General features: G+C 36.0%; 1 protein-coding gene across 3 annotated transcripts in view; it reads left to right on the top strand.

The window, feature by feature from the left end:
• Window positions 1-17,428, top strand: part of GPATCH2 (G-patch domain containing 2) — a 127,080-nt gene extending 109,652 nt beyond the window's left edge. For 2 of the 3 annotated variants that reach the window (XM_064446265.1, XM_064446266.1), the window contains 2 exons: window positions 763-845; window positions 13,370-17,428. In XM_064446265.1, coding sequence (XP_064302335.1) covers window positions 763-845; window positions 13,370-13,539 — 253 coding nt within the window. In that variant the 3' untranslated portion in view covers window positions 13,540-17,428. The remainder of the gene's footprint in view (window positions 1-762; window positions 846-13,369) is intronic. The other variant, XM_064446267.1, reaches the window with a different exon arrangement.
• Window positions 17,429-18,112: the final 684 nt, after the last annotated feature.

The following is an 18,112-nucleotide window of genomic DNA, read 5'->3' as shown; positions in this document are numbered from 1 at the left end:
TTAAGAAAAATAATAGCTATAATTGTCCTTTAAGATTATATTCCAAAATTCAATATTTGGAAATTCCCAATTTAGCCTTTTCTGTGGTATCTGACTTCTAATAGCTGTCTTTAATGCAATAAGATTTTGTTGTTAGCCATCCTCTGCAGCTCTACCAGTTTTCCACTCTCCAAGTGTAAGATCATAATTGTTTGAGTATGCCAGATACTATGTCTCTGTGTTACCATTCTCACAACTTGCCAGTGAATTAGAAGAGGACAAATTGGTGTGCTACAAGTTTATTTCATGTACCTTTGAAGAGTTTACTGTTTCATGTTCTCTCATTCATTTTTCATCTTACCTTAAAAAAATTGATAATACTTTTCATGTAATAAATGTTATTCTGAGAGTCAGGCATTACTAGCCAATTGATAACCTACCAACAATACTGTGATCTCTTTAGATAATTAATCTTAGCAATTTTCCTGTCAGGAGCAGCAGTGTTTTTGTTTTATGTTGAGCTAGAAACATTGCCAGTTTTGAAAATTAAAAAGCATTCCCTTTATATTATTCATTCCAGTAACAATTTATGATGCTGCATTTAGATACTGAGCGCTTGTCAACAAACATAATTATGCTTCGATATAAACAAGATTGGTGGCTTGACTGTGCAGCTTCATCTTGGTTGAGACTGCTTTGATATAGGTTCAGATTATACAAGCTGTGTATTTATGTGGCGGTTTTCTTCCTTTTTTAATAGTTTTCTCCCATAATTACTTGCAGGCAAACCAGTGTACATTTAGGATCATTGTGCATGGGAGACATCAAACGGAGAAGGAAAGCTGCTCCCCTGCCAGGACCCACAGGTAACCAATTTCGCTGGGACAGAACACAGAACACAAGATGTTAAGTCTCTAAATACAAAGCAGTAGGTCAGTGACCTGGGGAAATGCTTGATAAATTCAGTAACTTTCTATATAACTTCAGATATATGCTATCCTTATTTATTAACAGAGATTAAGAAATAAATAGGCTCTCTTAATTCTCCCTCAAACACTTCCGATTTCTAGTCCTTTGTAGCATGGCACTTCTTTGGAGAGAATAAATCTTTTTTCATATACTGAGGATCATAGACAGTAAAGATTACTGCTTATGTCTGTTCAAGCATTACAAGGTAAAAGACATGAGGTATCCATTCTCTGTGAGGAATGCATATGAATACTATAAATATCCTGCAAAATAAAGATAGGATGTGAATTCTTGGGCAAACAATTGAAAATGTGGAGATAAGGCTGTGAAACACAGCTTTAAAATTAGTGCTGTAGATTAAATAGGAAGCATTTGCAAGCACATTTCGGAAGGATTTTTACAGATGCGAGGTCACAACCATTGGATGCATTTTGCTGATGTCACAGCTGTGAAATGACTTTTTCAATACTTAGCAGTGATTTACAGGACTCTCATCAGTTTGTTGTATTAATTATATATGTGCATACTGGAAGGATTAGATTGTTTGTGTTGCTTGTGTGAGGCTTTTTATATATTGCTGATATGGAAATCTCTATGGCATGTCCTAGTCATATATCAATTACTATAGCAACATATGCAACACATACAGTTCTTCAAATATATTCTAAATAGATTACTTTAGAGAAGTCTAATATTTGTATTCCAGCTGAATTCCCCCTCCTGAAACTTCTTTGTTTCAAACCTCAGTGGCAGAAACAGACCAAGAATAATATTAAAAATGTTGTTAAAGCACCTTAGTGGCAGCAAGATGGAAAAAGAAAATGTATGGGACAGCTTCTAAGACTCTGAACATATGTGAAGTGAGAAAGAAAAATATTTAATGGCTGAAGAGAGAATAGTATAATTATTTCTACAAGGTGATTTTCACTTCACAACTTTCAAGTACTAGAGGATGTCATTTTGTACTGAGAGGGTATGAAGTATCATTAAATTTATTTTATTATTCATTTTACCTTGGGCTTTCAGCATTCAGTATTTTATTTTACAAGCTGGCTCCTCTGCGTAACTTTGCAAAGCCAATATTTTGATAGTAAGGCAAATACATTATGTGACCATTTAATGTTATGTTTCTGTATATTCAGAATTTTAGAGATTGTTTTGCCCCCAAAATTTGCCTTTACATGGAGAGCGACAGAGAGCAATGGTGGATAAAGGTATCATATGAGGTACCTTGTAACTAATGTGTGGGCTTTTTCTCTTCAAGTTCAAGGTAATCTTTCCAGTTTTGTTCTGGGCAGAAGGATTGAGAATTTTTCCTGTGATCTTATAAAATATTTTTTTTCCTGCATTTCATCTTTGTAAATTCGTAAGCAAAGAGAAGTTTTAGTAATCTTCAAGTAAACTTGTACATATGCGTGATATGTATAACATCTTATAAACTACTACGGTTTTCTCAAAGGCTAGCCTTCCCACAGCTAAACTATTGTTTATACAATCACCGGCCTTGTTTGTTTGTCTTTGTCAGTATTTCCTACCATTTTATGAAAGAAATAGGGTTTCCTTTTAGAATGGAAATACGTTTGGAAATTTGGATTGAAATGGAAGATCACTATTTGATTATTCTCCTTTCAGTAGTTCTAGTTAGCTAAGATAGAGGAACAGAAGACTAGATATTATGTAGAAGAATTTGTAAATGGTTTTCTTGAATGAAAGGACAAAGTTGTGTATTTACATGAACAAAAGTTGGAAATGAAAAGAAGCGTTTTGCTAATAGTTTTCCAGATTTAAGATGACAGTGAAACCTGAAAGGCTGTTTGTAAATGAGTCATTAACTACAAACATTTTCTTGAGCTGTATGTGCTGCAAATTATCAGTGTTTCACCTAATATGAGCCAATCCATTGAAAAAAGTATTTTCAAAATCCTCATCTACATTTTTTTAATAAATTACATAGGTGAATTAATTCTTGTAGCACTCTGCATAGTGTTGAAAGCGGTCATTGATATGTTTAGGTTCAGTAGTACTGAAGAGAATGACTGGCGATCCTAATGTATCAAAATATGTTCTCTGGTTTTGAGTCTCACAAGGGTAGCACCTGCTACTTTCAGGCACCTTACAAAGCCATAGACTTCTGTAGCAAGCAGTGTTATTGGTTAAACATTTATTAATTGTGACAAGAACACCCAATTTATTTCAGTACTCCAGCTTATTTACTGCTCTTTCACCTTTGTATTTTGTATTGAAAAAGTAAAATGAATATTGATAGAGTTAGATATTGATTTCTAAATTTATAGCCTGTTCTCAGCCTGGAGTCAAAGTCACATACCAATGGGTTTGTGTATATTAGTAACAAAGGATGTAGATTTACTTGTACAGCAATGAGAAACTATTGAAGCAAGAAAGTTTGAGCAGCACAGAGCTTTTTATAGTTCCAAAAATGTCATTTGTAAAGGTGAAGAAAAGCTGTGTTGAAAAGCAATGAAGAAAATGGGAGATAATATAGGTATGGATTGTTAGGAGCTGACAGTACTGAGACAGGAGTGCCCTATTCTGCCTTTTTTACTAAGACAAATTTTCTGGTTTGTGGATGCTTGATGTAGCCCCATCTGTGTGTTACTGAACCTAGATAGTTAATTAGTTTATCAACAAAAAAAAAAAAAAGACACTAGTAAAAATTATTTACTTCCTATTATTTCTTTTAAGAATTAGGTGTTGTACATTATAAATATCTACTTTTTTGTACAGCTTCTTCCATGAAACCAAGATTATTTCAGTGATTTTAGTCAGATGTGGGGCCAGGTCATTTTCAATGACTTTATGCCCTCCCTGAGTACCTGAGCGGTAGAGCTATTTCATATGACACCCTGACATATTTCATTGCAGCAATACAGTGCCCTCAAGTTTGTATAAAAACCTCTTAGACAAAGTAATACATTATTATGGAAATAGCCCTACCAAAACTGGGTCCGGCATTAATGAGAATAATAACAAAACAACAGAAGAGAAAAAAAAAAAAAGGGAAAAACTAATTTGTATGCAAGAGAAAGGACGTTCTCTGCAAGGTATTGTTACTACTTGAAACACATGCATTGGGAATGTTTACAGTAATTTCAGTCTTAGATTACCTATTTTAAGTCCCATATCAAACCAGCAGATGCTACAAATTTTTAGACGCCATGTTCATATACTGAATACGCATTTAACCCAATGCCTTTCCTATTGACTCAGTCTTCTCCTGTACAAGCTTTTTTTCACAATCACCTCCTGTTAAATCCCTAAGACCTTTTAGATTCTCGTTCCTTTTTTTAATAGGAAACCTATAAATCTTACGTGTGGGAAAACACCAGATTCTGCTTCACATCTGCAGGATGTTAATAACTTAATTTACAGAACATTGAAAGTTTTCAGAACAAAAAATGTTTTACTTGTGCACCTTGTAAATAGCCATTTATTTTTACTTGGAAACAATCTTTTTGCTCTGATATTTACATACCATGGTTTACAGTCTGGAGCAGTGGTGAAAACCTGCAAAAACTAATCCTAAAAAGAGAAACCTATTTTGTAGTTAAAATACAGAGAATGTGCATTATAAAATATATAAATTATTGTGCGTGTTATGGGCACTTTAGTACTTATATTTTGCAAAAGCAAATTTCAGATGTCATTTTCTTTTTCTAGTTGGCACGTCGCATGCTACACTTTGGGCTGGTGCTGATTGAAATGACCAAGTTAAAAGTCTCATTTTAAAGAATGTGTTTTAATGAAAAATATGACAGATTCTTAATTACAGCAGAAATACTGAGCACTGCTATAATGCCATCATGACTCACTTTAACAAGGTAATCAAAAGGGTACATGTTTTCATTCCTTTTTAAAAATTGCCAATGGAACAGCTAAGCAAACTATTTTGCTGATGCTTAATATGTCAGTGATTAAAAATCAGACCTGAATATCTGAGGTACCAAAATGATGATTTGAAAAAGATTGTGATTACACTGTGATAACAGAGGTGGCTGAGGCTAAGTTTGTGGTGAAGGTCAACTTAGTGAGATAGTTGCAGAGAAAGGGTAGACTTGTGTACTAGGATGAACTAGCAATAAATTTCCAAAACTCTATACAAACTATTATATGCCTACTTTCTTTTTAGCCTGATTCACTGCTTTCCTATCTACTAAATGTACAACTCCATAGACAGAAACCCCTTTTCACAGGACAGTACAACACAACATTGGCACATGTTGTGAACATTTTCACTAATTGCGTTGTGCCATTTCTTATCCTTAGCCTGTGCGTACACAGCATAACTGCTTGATTGTCCAGCCTATGGCTACTCTTTGGTTGGTTTCTGCAGCAGATTAAATTTTAGGGACTCCTTTCTTTTTCTTGTTTTTTTCTGCTATGATATTGTCTCACTAAATCAGTTCAAAAAATTAAAAGATCGCAGAGTGCTCTCCAGTATTGGAAACTCGTGTCCCTTCAGAGCAAAAGACTTTTCATGATGAGCTTGAGGTCATTGATTCAGGTGCAGCCCCTTACGTATAAACACCAGAGTAACGAGAGTTTAGTAACAAACTTCAGAAGAAAAGATCCACAATGCAACAAGAACTAAGCTTATACTGAGGATCGGCTCTTGGATTTCTTGTGATCTAGAGAGAAGACTGTTCTCTATATCTAGAGGTATAGAGGTATTCTATAAAATCATAGAGGTATTCTATGATTTTATGGATTTTTTTTACTTTTTTCAAGAATCATAAACCAGCTTAACCAAGAATATCACCAATGAGTGCATCCTTAACATAAGAAACTTCTGCTCAAAAAAAGGCTAAAACAGTTTGGTTTTGGTTTGGGTTTGGTTTTTTCAAGTTCCAAAGGTGTGTTTCATTAGGCAGTTGTATGCTTGAGGAATAGAGTTCCATGAAACTGAGAGGTCTCAGTAGGGAGACTCATCCTCCATGTCAGTTAGGTGCTCTGCAAGTTCTGCTTGTTTTCCACCAGGTACCATAATAAAGTGGTTCCCCACAGAGAGGAGCCCCTTCCATTTTAGGCATAGTTTGTTAAAACCATCTCCTTTTTCCAATGGCCTGATGTACATCATGCAGTTTTCCTATGGCTCAACCAATAGAAGCAGTACCTGATATTTCTGTCAGTCTGCTTTAGGTCAGTAATACGAAGGACTTCTGTTAACCAGAGAAGGTTTGGGAGTTAAAATGTGCAAGGAGGAAATCCGTGTAGTTTTTCCCCAGTCAATATAATTTCTTGTCCCAGCTCTCCACAACCACCTCTCAGTTGATGGTGACCAGTTTATCTTTCTCCTGAGAGGATAGGGAACACTGCTGCAAATAGGCCCTGCTATAGATTATGCAAAAATCACTTTTCTTAAAGGTTTGTTAGCATTTAATTTAGTTTTTGAATAAGGAAGGAGGCTCGTGCATAAACCTGATAGCTTTATGCAGAAGGTTTTTGCCACTTCAGAGGACTAAAAATAATTGTTTAAGGTATGAGAAAGTATTTTCATAATGTGAGAATACGAAATTCATTGATCAGGTTTCTAGTGCAGGCAAGTTTGGATTTATGTTTCCTCTCTATAAAATCTTTGTGTTTGGTGGAAAATTTTCTGATAAAAGGTGTCGTAGATACCTGTTTTACTCTGGCTATAATAAAGAAAATTTTTACTTTCAATTTCCACTACAATGAGAGGAAATTTTGACTTTTTTGATTTTAAGTGAAGTTCATCTTTCCACCTATATATTGACGCTGCCAATGCTAGTGTAACAACTAAGATTTACATTTTGGTGCCTTCATTACTGATAGAGGGATTGCAGTGAGCATTGTTTGCGTAAATAGATACGCAAATGGTTATTTAGCTTGTAGTAAATAACATGCAAATGTATTTGCCTAGCTTTAATGAATTAATCATCATTTTAAAATTAAAATAATTTGACAGGAGATAATACTCCAACCACATAGGCACAGAATAGGCAATAGAAGTGAAACTTCACCTCCGGTAAACTGGCAGTCCATCCCAACTTGGGTTAGGGTCAGACGGAGCTACAGTAAGGTGCATAGTCCTAATATCAGTTCAATTCTCAATCTTCCTGCTGAAATTAACAATAACCACGCTGTCCATTTGGAGAGTATTACTGTGATTTAAATCCTTTCCCTGTGGGTTTCAGTGTAAGGTTACGAGTCTTTTTGTAAAAGGCAGGAAATGCTTATCAGAAGGGAGAAATTTTGCTGAGTTTTGACAGGTTTGAGCAGAACTGTGGAATGGTCCCCAGTGAGAACGCTTCTTCCAAAATGCCGTCCAGTGACAGTCTTCCTGTCAGCGTAGACAAGGCATAAAAAATATGCCACTTTGGACCCAAGTGAAAAGACAGTCTTGGGTATTCAAGAGATTCCCCTTACAGAGGGATAAATGGGAATCTAATAATCCCCACTCTTCCCAACCAATTTTAGTAGCAATAAAGACTGAATGGTTGAGAAATTACACTTTGCACACAGCATAGTCCAGTATAGCATAGAAGAAGAGCACTTGCAAATCCAGTTCCGTGTGACCTGTGATACTAGATGACCAGTTGAACCTAAAGTTCAGCATCTCAGTTTTCGTCAGTGTGTGGATATACATTTACATACTCAGGAGAGTTGAAAAGGGATTTAAATCTAGGGTGTGTGCTGCAAGAAACAATGCATTTACCCATGCCCGCAAATATGTGACAATTCCTTGAATAGCCCTTGTGTTGGGGCAGTAGGAATGAAACTATGGCTGTGCTGACATTAACAAAACTGGTGTGAATGCTGGGTAAATATGGAGGTTTCCAACACCTATTGAAGTTATGGCTCTGTCCTCTCTGCTATTTTTATATCTCTGCTAGCTAGAATAAAATACAGTGCAAGCAGACTCACCTGAACTATAATCATTCTAAGGTTGTGCTTTAGACACAGTCTGAGAGAGCTTAGTGTCAGGGATATATAGAAGTCTGGTGTGAAAATGCACTCTCAAATATTTAGCTAAATAGTATGGTGTTTTCATAGCTAGGGCACTTTGGGTTTTTGGTTTGGTTTTTTAGATACACAGTTTTAGTACACTGAATTTTGAAAACCACTGCAGGTACTGATTTTAAAAATCACAGTATGTCTGTTGGCTATGCTCATGCTGCTGACTGCGCAGTTATGCAAAATCGTTTTAAGAATACAAACATCTAGGCAGTCTGATTCCCATTTTACTCATTAGAGAGAGCTGGCATAAAAAGATACACTACAGCAATGTATTATTCTGATTACATTCCTTCTAAAATTGTCTTGCGTATCAGGATCAGTCCCTGCTGTTCTGAGCTCATCTGTCTAGTGAGAAGTCAGAAAAGAAAAAGAATAGATGGAATATTAAATGCCTTCAGAAAATGAGGGGGAAAGTGCACTAGCTTTTAAAGTGAAGCAGCATGTATCATTTCTCCTTCCATTGGCTGTTTATCCAATATCAATACAACACTTTAGGAGCCAAATTACTAAACAAGCTGCCAATTAGGCTTGCAGTCAGCTGGATAGATTAGTGGCTAAGAGAGGCAGATACAAGATTTTCATCTCTTGAGCCAATTACGCAAGTGAATTACCATCCACAATGCTTCATGGAAGATTTGAGGTAGAAAGACTGACTCTGCTGGGATAGACATAAGTGAGATCCAGGGTAGGGGGTAAGGGTTAGCAGTCCATGTATTGCAAAAATTACCCAAGCAAAAAGAGATCCTTCTAGGAAAGGATTTAAAGGATTTAAGGCTGCTGGGAGCGATAGAAGAGGAAATAATAGTTGTGGTATGCTCTGCAAAGGCATTGCTGTTCTGCTCATAGGTCTTAATCATATAAAAGAAAGATGAAAGGCCAAGACTGTATTTATGTACAGTGTCGTTTTCTCAGAATTGTTTAAAAAAACCCTTTCCTTAACATCAAAAATAGTTCAGTGGCCAGAGATCAAATTACTTCAATATGCCTTAATTTGTTTCTTACAACTGGGAGAGGGGCAACATTTCCTTAAATAAGGATTATTTAAGAGATTGAACCTAGCAGTATTTTGATTTTATTCACCCCAATATAAACCAAACACGCTTGATATTAGTCTTATCCAGCAATTGGACCATACAAGTAAATATTGTCACAGTAGTGGTTTTATGGGGTCATAGTTCCTTTATTATTCTATAATAAATGATAACTTAATTGGTGAGCTTTTAAATTTTTTAGAACCATTTTGCAAATAAAATGGATGTCAGATCAAAACTGTGCATAGGCTCATTTGTTTTCTGCTGAAGATGTTGTACACTGGTGTAACATTGTTTCTTAAATATGAAGCAAATTTAAAACCTGAACTTTTGCAAGCTGTTGTATCCAAAAATGATTAAACAGATGTGGAGCCTGCAGCAGCATTAGACCTCTGATCTGATTTTAGCTTACAGATGGAATTAAATTAATTCATGGCAATCACTGTAAAATCAAGGGTATGGCACTGAATGTTAGTGTACCGTTTAACCAGGATGTACCTGTCTCAACAGCTGTTAAGAAAAAATTACATACCTTTCTTTTTCATTGAAACCCGCCTTTAATGCCATCATAAATATCATACCAAAATTAAACAAATGGTGTGAGTTTTTTGCTTTCCCCTTCCCAGTTTTGCCTCTTTCTACTCCTACGGTCCATATTCTGTGTATGGAAGGTCATCTGCATAATACGTGTAGACCGTGGAGTGTATCTATTCATTCACACAAAGGTTCGAGGATTGGCCTATTTTTAATTTTTTTTTTTTTAGTTGGCAGTATTGCAAAGAGAAGGAACATAAGTGAAGGTATTTTACAGTGCTGTCTTTTCAAGCAAGTTACCGTTCCTCAGTGTTTGCTCCTCACTTGTGTAATCGCAGCCACTTCTACTGGCAGACTACTCGTTTGGTAGATCGGGATCCCAGTTGTTACGGTTGCTAAAAACATTTTCAGTCTGTCGAACGGAAAGGCTATGCACAAAGATTCCTACAAATTATTAGTACAGAGACTTCCTTGTAACTCCTGGAACCCCACTAAACTTCATACAGCAATGAACTTAGAAAAATGTATCCCCGCTTTTTTTTTCCTTAATCTGATTTTGCATTGTTATTTTTTGTGGGACGGCGCAACGGGCTGCTTTTGTTCTTGCTCCTGGGTGGGTCGAGACTGAACACGTCCCAGAGGTAGCGCAGCCGTTTTCAAGGCCAACACGCTTGGACCATTCTCTCTAACAGGCCCTACTGGCTAGTCCAAGAAGTGCCATAGGCGCAAATTAAAAACTGAACTTGAAGATGAATATTGCAAGGACAACTATTGCTTTTAATTAGAAAATAAAAGCCCAAAGCACAGAAATGGGGTCAAGGGAATAGCACACAGTATAGCATGATTTGTAAGAGCTCTCTCCTGTCATGCAGTCAATCAGCAATGCAAATTTTTTTTCTTTCCACTTGCTGATTGGTCATGGAATGGAGGAAGAGGGCAATAACACTATCCATATTCTTCTGATTCGAGTAAAATATGTTGCATTACAGATAAATTTTTCAAATGAGAGGTGAAAATTCCAGGAATATTAAAGACATATAGATAGTAGTTATATAAAAACTGACTATACTGCAAAAGAATGGTCTGCATATATTAAATATTTTTCACAATTAAAATAAAAGTTATCCATACTCATTTCATTTGCAAAAAGGAGTAATTAGTCAATTAGTAATACAGGCAGGTTGGGTGGGGTTGTGATTTTGCCTTATTCTTGCTGCAATACAAAGCCTCCAAACACATTATACTTCGGACAGCATATGTTGTTTGATTGTTTGCCCAAAAGTGGGTTGTGAAGCGAAGTTTATGGTGGTTTCTGCTCTTTTTCTGGGGTTTTTTTTTTGTGTTTTGTTTTTTTTAATCTGGTAATGTGTAAGAATAAAACAAATCTTCAGAGGAGGTTTCAGTCTTCTAACAGGAGATAGAAAAGTATGTACAACGGAGGGAAAAACAGTTACAGTATATATTCTAGAAGTATTTATATGTCTTTAAAAACAAGAAATATTCCAGTTATCCTGTTAGTCACAGGAAAAAAAAAAACATCGAGCTACTTCAAAAAATACTAAAAATAGAAACATCAGTTTATTAAGCAACATGTCAGGGTACAGACTGTTCTTTCATATGTCTTTTTTGTGAGGTTACTCTGGCTGTCTAGAGAATTGAAATTCATATAGAAAGGTACATCTGTTACGGGAAAAGGTCTGTGGTTTTTTTCCCCTAAATAGACTAACAAAAAAGCTGTTTACATCGTCTTAGGCTATGCCTTGCATACCATTCTAGCAGCACTGCTGTCTTTGCCTACGCAGCATTATGAACAGTTTAATATTTCCAGTTCTTAGACGTCATGAAATACACTCTTACCCTCGCTCTTTCCTGCTTGGTGAATCTGTTGTATCTGTCTTCCCCTTTAATCAGTTTTCCCCTTAATTGTTCCACCAGACGTTCACTGGAATGATGCTTCATTTCTTACCACCACTTCTTGTGAAAAGTGGACCAAAACACATTTCCAGGATTTTACCTGCGAGGTTTACTGGAACCTTTGTTGAACAGTGGTCTTTCTTCTTCGCCTTTTTTTGAGCCAGAAAGTATAACTAAGAAGGTTGCAAAGCCTGTGTTGTGTATGCCAGGCAGTGTCAGGGACTCGTCTGTATGAAAATTGCCTCTGCCTGTGGGGGCCTGAAATGAAAGGAAGTCTTGGACATTGAATTTTGTGCTGGTCAGTTCAAGAGGAAACCTCTCGGGGACTGGAGACTGCTCACTTAAAAGCCTTTATTTTAAGCCTAGCATTAAGCATAGCTTCAAACCAGTATTAAAGGATGCCTTCTCTCAATGCATTTCCCTTTTTCTTTGACTCAGGAACTGAGATACTAGGAAGCTGTCTACCTTTTATGTAGCCAGCATTTTACTGAATATGAACAGATCTATAGTAGATAATGCTGGAGTACTGTAAATTCATCATCACAATCACCGTGAGGTTTTTAATGTGCACCTCTCGTTTTGAACTTCTGTGTATGTTGTTCCCAGTGTAGGGCTTTGCCTCGTGTGTGTGTGTGTTAAATGAGGCTTTTCAGAAGTGCATGTTCAACTTTTCTTGTGTTCTTATTTAGTAAGTTAATATAATGATGAGCCAGCTGCTTATCCATGGTAAATTCTTGATTGAAGACGTTCTAGTCTCCAAAAATACAAAAGCATAGTCTCCTTCTACAGTATTTTTCAAAAAGTAGCAGGCCAGAATAAATAGGTGGAGAGTTAAACCGATAATATTTGAAACAGGGCACATAGCAGGGGGGTTGTTTTGTGCTGTTGTCAGGGGGAAGGGAGATGTTGAACAGCGCTGAAAACAAAATCCAGCTGCCTACTGAACTGCTTGTGTTAGTTCAAGATCTTCAGCCATTTTTAAGATTTTTGTATGATGTAACTTGATAAGTTTTACTGCAGATTCTTGAAATAAATATCATTTGTATCCCTCATGCAAAACAGTTATATATGGGAGGCTTATCCATACATCATCTCTAAACTCTAGCTTGAGGAGTTTGCTTGATGAGGGGAAAAAACAGCTTTGTTGGAAAAAACTTTGCATTCTTTTTTTTATGGTGCATCCATGGAAAAAGACGAACCTGTTCATAAAAAAAAAAAATTTAATCTTTATATTAACACTTGCAATCCTGATGATCTTTTCTGCAGTTTGTGTGCAGCTTTTCTCAGAGATCTCGACGGCATGGAGAGAAAAGTGCAAACAACACTTAATGCATTGAAAATACCAAAAGTAAACTTCGATGTATCAAATCTCTCTTGCAATGTTCAATAAAAGAGAAACTGAGTACAGACAGAGCTGAGTTTCAGAATAGTAGACCACTTGTCTATACTGTTTCTGTAGCAGCTCTAGGTGTTTAATCAGAAATGATTTATTGTGTTTTGTTGAAAGAGATCTTGAGCACTGATAAATATTTCTAAGAATGGAAAGATGGTCATGATACTATGATGTGCCTTGGCTTAGTAACTGTGTAGGACAAGAAATTAAGGTAAAATTGCCAATGTATTGGTAGACTTGCGCAGGTGATGCATGTTCTTTGAGACTGATGTAAAATCCACTGTACTGGGATATAAAAGAGCTGTGACAATATTTGTCATACTTAAAAACTAAGTGAGTCTTTAAAAACATAAAAAAATAAAGCAAAGCAAAAGAATGTATTATTTAGAATCATATGCAGTCAGGAGGTCAACATGTGCAAAGGCAGCCTGTTCTAGCAACCTATTAGATGAATTAGGAGAATAAGAAGGTTTAAAGCTTTAAGGGAGATTATCCCGCTCTTCTCCACATGGCAGGCAGTGCTGATTAATGCTGTGTGTTTCTTTAATCTCAGGGTTTGTAGGTGAAAACACCCAACCAATCCCAGAAAACAACATTGGAAACAGAATGCTTCAGAGTATGGGCTGGACCCCTGGCACGGGCCTTGGACCAGACGGCAAAGGCATAGCAGAGCCGATACGAGCCATCCAGAGACCAAAAGGACTCGGACTTGGATTTAGCTGACAGAAAGGCACGCTGGCTGCCTGATAAAAATAAAGCTCAAAATTAATTTTAAAAGACAAAAAAAAAAAAGAAGAAGAAAATGGCAAACTTGTATTATTTGTTGTAATCGGCAAATCCAGTTATTCTTCTCTCAAAGATCACTGAAGTCAATGTGCTTCACATTAGCTACACCAGCTGCAAGGTACAGCCACAGTGACAGAACCGGCTTTCAAGTCTAACTTTATAATGGTGCTAAAATGTACAAAAAATTCTACTTTTTTATTTTCTGTGGTCTTAAAGTTTGTATTAAGCATAAAATTCAATATATTCACTTTTTTTCATAAAAGCTTCTGACACCGCAGGTTTTAGTGTATAATCAAATTTTTTTTTTTTTTTGCAAGTATAATTTCATCTCAAGAGCCTTGATAAGACTTGTCAAGGAAAATGGAACTTTTTTACAGCTGTTGTGGTTTTCCCCCTTTTCAGGCAAAGTTTTCAAACCTGGGATTTCTAGTGTTTAACAATATTTGAGGATAAGCTGTCATTTTGCCCGTAAGATATACACGTTTCCCACTGGAAGGTGATATGATATTCAGTCTTGTATAAGAGCGTAAAAAATGGCTTTGTTGTCATAGGAATGCCATTCCAACACCATTATCACTGTCTTCCACATTCAAGCTCAAAAGTAAAGCTTTTATACTTGTTTTTACATTTATAGGATTATCTTTTTTTCAGCAAACGCACTAAAAAGTTAAAGTTTATTCTGACTTTGGATTTCCCTTTATATTAATAATCCTCAGTGTTTCCACATTTAAGACTAGTTTGAGCTTTGAACCAGGAAATTGTATTTTAAAGATGACCATCTTTTAGTGTTTATATTCTGGGCTTTGGCATATTTTGATCAATGCAGTGTTCAACATTGTGTTATCGTTTGGTTTGTGATCATGCTGGTGCCAATGAGCCACAACCTTTAAGGATCATGAACAGAAAAAGGGCAAGCAGAAGCAGGATTAGGGTGGAGGAAAGGAAAGGAAAGAAAAAGATACTTTGATGGCATCTCACAAATCTAAGTTAGCAATTTAAAATCAAGAGGAATCATTAAGTGTTTTAATCAGTATCTAATGTCAGCAGAAGCAATTTCATTAAGGACCAACCAATCAAGCTCCTAGGGTACTTATTGGTCTGCAGTATAAAACAAATTCCACTTTAAAATTAAATGATAGGGCTGAAGGAAACTGTTGTTCAGATGGCCTAAGGAGAAAATCCTGCCCCGTCCCCACCCCAATCCCTGTAGTGGCTGACAATATTTACCCTGACTCCAGAGGGAACAGGATTTGATTCTCTAGTCTTTTTTTCTTCAAAAGGAGGATCTCTCCCTTCCTCTGTGCCCAAATTGCAGAGAAAAATACTTACTTCAATATCCTTGCAGAAATATTTCCTTAGAATTAAAAGAGCACAGCTTCCTTCACGTGACTGTGAAATAGAGTGATGAATTTTAAGAAGTGTTTTTACTACATTTCTTTTTCTCTCAACTTCACCCATTTTTCCAGAAAAATAATATTAGGAAAAGAAGTAGCAGCAGCATTACAGTATTGAATTTGCTTAAAAGAAATGTTCATGCTTTCCACTGTGAGTACTGTCAGTTTGGGAACGTTGTTTCACCAGACGCATAGCGTAGAGTAAAAGGTTAGTACCTGATATTGTTTTTAATGATAGCTGAATGCACATGTTCTCCGAGTTTCAGGAGAATTATTTATTGCTGTTTAAATACTTGATATGATTGTGTGGTTTTTGCTTTTTGAAATTATAAGAAATTTTAAACAGACTTGGGATTTATAATCAACACATACTTTTTTTTGGAAGGTTTTGGATCATAGCATAATGTGAGTTAGCCACTTCAAATATCTCTTGCACAACTAAACTGAATTAAATACATTCCATATCCAAAGAATTTCAGGGCCACATAATTGCAAAGGGCTGGGAGCCTGGAATTCTGCAGATAGCAGGGGCGCCAACTTGTGTAAGTGTTACTTACAATAATTAATTTATGTGGCATGCTTTTTCAGTGCAATGTGCTACTGAGACCAAGTGAAGTCTGAAGACCTCTTTGTATTGTACACCACAATCAAAAATTCCTTAAAATACTTTTCAACGTGTGAATTGTGAAAGTCAATCTTTTAAGCTCTGGCTGTTCTAGCTCTTTTTGCAGAACTGTAAAGGAATATTCATTCTCTGTTAAAAATACTGTTGTTGTGCTTTGGTTACAACACCCACATATCTTGGGCTGGAAACTCTTAAGTATGACATACGTAACCCTTGTTTGAAGTATTTCTGTGCAATTTACCGTAGCAGTACTTCCTCAAGAAATCAGTCTGCAGCTCCAAAAGTACTTGAAAATGTTTCCTGTTTTAAAGAAGTAAGAGGGAAATACTGGATACTTGTTGAGAGAAAACAACTTTAGCCCATTCAACTCTTTATTCATTCATTCATATATATACAAGGAAGCAGCCAACCTAGTAAATAACCATAACAGAAGAACTATTTAGTCTGACTGGAAATCTTACAACTTTTTGTTTTAAATCAGTCTATTACTGAAAAACTGTTAGACATTAAGACTAGTCAAATTGTTTTTATATAGAGATAGATATACCTTGTCTGTTTTCCAGCAGGTATTCTCATAGATGCCACAGCTGACAGTCAACTTTACCTGTTAGAAGCTGTAGAACAAAGTGATTTATTAAAATATTTTAATGTAGTGTTTTGAGATATTTTTATGTTGCAGTAAAATTCCCATTCTGATTTACACTATCGTTTCATTTTTGTTTTTCCACATCTCACAGGAGTGGTTTTAAAGACACTCGAGTAGTGTGATTTTGCACAGTTAAAACTAGTGTTAAGAGACAAAACAAAAATGCATTCTATTTTTTTTTATTGTTTTTTAAGCCTTTGCAATGTTAGTTGGCTTTGAAACAAGTCAGAGTACTTGGATTTTTTTTTTCTTTCTTCAGGCCTTTCCCATGCCTAACTTGCAATCGTACTATGATACCTGCTATAAAGCTGGCTTACATTATTTTAAAATACATATGCAAGTATTTTCAGATAATAATTCCTACTGCCTGTGACACCGAAGGTTTTTTGCCTACATAAATAAAAATGGGATCATCTCGTATCTAACAGTTCCCTTCCATCACTCACCAGATTCTTTCCATTTAGGTGTTTGATTAATGAGTAGCTCAGCTGTTACCATAATATTCTGCCTATGCAGAATGTTTAGTGAAGAGACATTACGTATTATCAGCATTGCATTTTGCTATATGTTCCATGGTGTCCCAAAGTTCTGTGAAATGAGCCCTTAACTGTTAATAAAAGAAACCCATGAGCAGTATCTTATTTTTAAATAAATATTTGTCAAAGTCAAAGAAGCTTTATCAATATGTTCGTTTTAACAAGTTTGTCCCTGCATTTGTCTTTCTGCAATTAGGTCAATAATGGGTGTAGAATGGCAGTAAATAGCTAAATAATATGTATAGAATGCTTTGCTTTAATAACACAAATGCAAGCTGAAATAAAATAAATAGACTCCGTCCTTCATGGGGTTTGTATGTTCTTTTCTTTAAACTGCCCTTTTCAATAGCGTTATTACACGGGTGAGTACAAAAACATGCTATTTCTGAAAATATTATTGAGGTTGCTAATATCTTGTAGCAAGCAGATGCATATTACGCTAAAGTTATTATACTACATAAAGTATTATTTGTACCTTTTTACCAGTACTTCTTTTCTAGGTTGTTATTATCAGCTGAAAAGGTTACACCACGACATCGGGAAATGCCTTGTTTAAGATGTTTGCAGTACTTCTGTTACCGTATTCTTCTAAGATGTTTAAATACAAGTTCTCTTCTCTCTTTAAGCATGTGTAAACTTTGATAACTGTGACAGGACTTTGTGCTTTCTTTTCAAACAGTTCTCCAAAACTGTTCCTCTAAGGAGAGCTCGCACAACCGTTGTTTTACCTTCTCTCTCCCCACACTCCCAGGGAAGTTTCAGTAAAGGCTTCCCAGAAATGAGGATCCCTTCTTTCTTACTCTAAAGTCAAGAGGCTTTTTAATTAGACTTTCATCCCTAGCAGAGCTTTCAGGAGCAGTGGCATAGTTAGCACACGGCAATTGCATAACCAAGTTACCCACAATAGAGTCCCATCCTAAGGGCAATGTGTGTGTGTTCAGTCTGAAAACACAGTCAGAATTATTTCTTTATTGACCTGTAGTTCCAGCTGTAAAGCTAATGAAAAATGTTAGAGAAAATGGCATTTTTAAAGATTGTTATATGGTTTTGCTTTGAATTCTTCTGGAAAAGGTTTTGTTTTGGTCAAGTGGGGTTTTTTTGCAGGTACTGTATTCAAGATTGGGAAATTTTGTGTGTGTGACCTCTCTATACCAGCAAAAGTCTTGGAGGATTTCAGCATGGATGTTCTGCTTGTCTCAAGTGGGAGTTTTTGCTAAGAAAGCTATGTAATAACTTTACCAGGATAGATTGATATAAGCTGTATCTACTATCTACTAAGCTATAAGAGAGTTTGTCCAGTAAAACTGTC

Source organism: Phalacrocorax carbo, chromosome 3, assembly GCF_963921805.1.
Source record: "Phalacrocorax carbo chromosome 3, bPhaCar2.1, whole genome shotgun sequence".
Taxonomy (NCBI): domain Eukaryota; kingdom Metazoa; phylum Chordata; class Aves; order Suliformes; family Phalacrocoracidae; genus Phalacrocorax; species Phalacrocorax carbo.
This window is presented reverse-complemented; position numbering and strand designations above follow the sequence as displayed.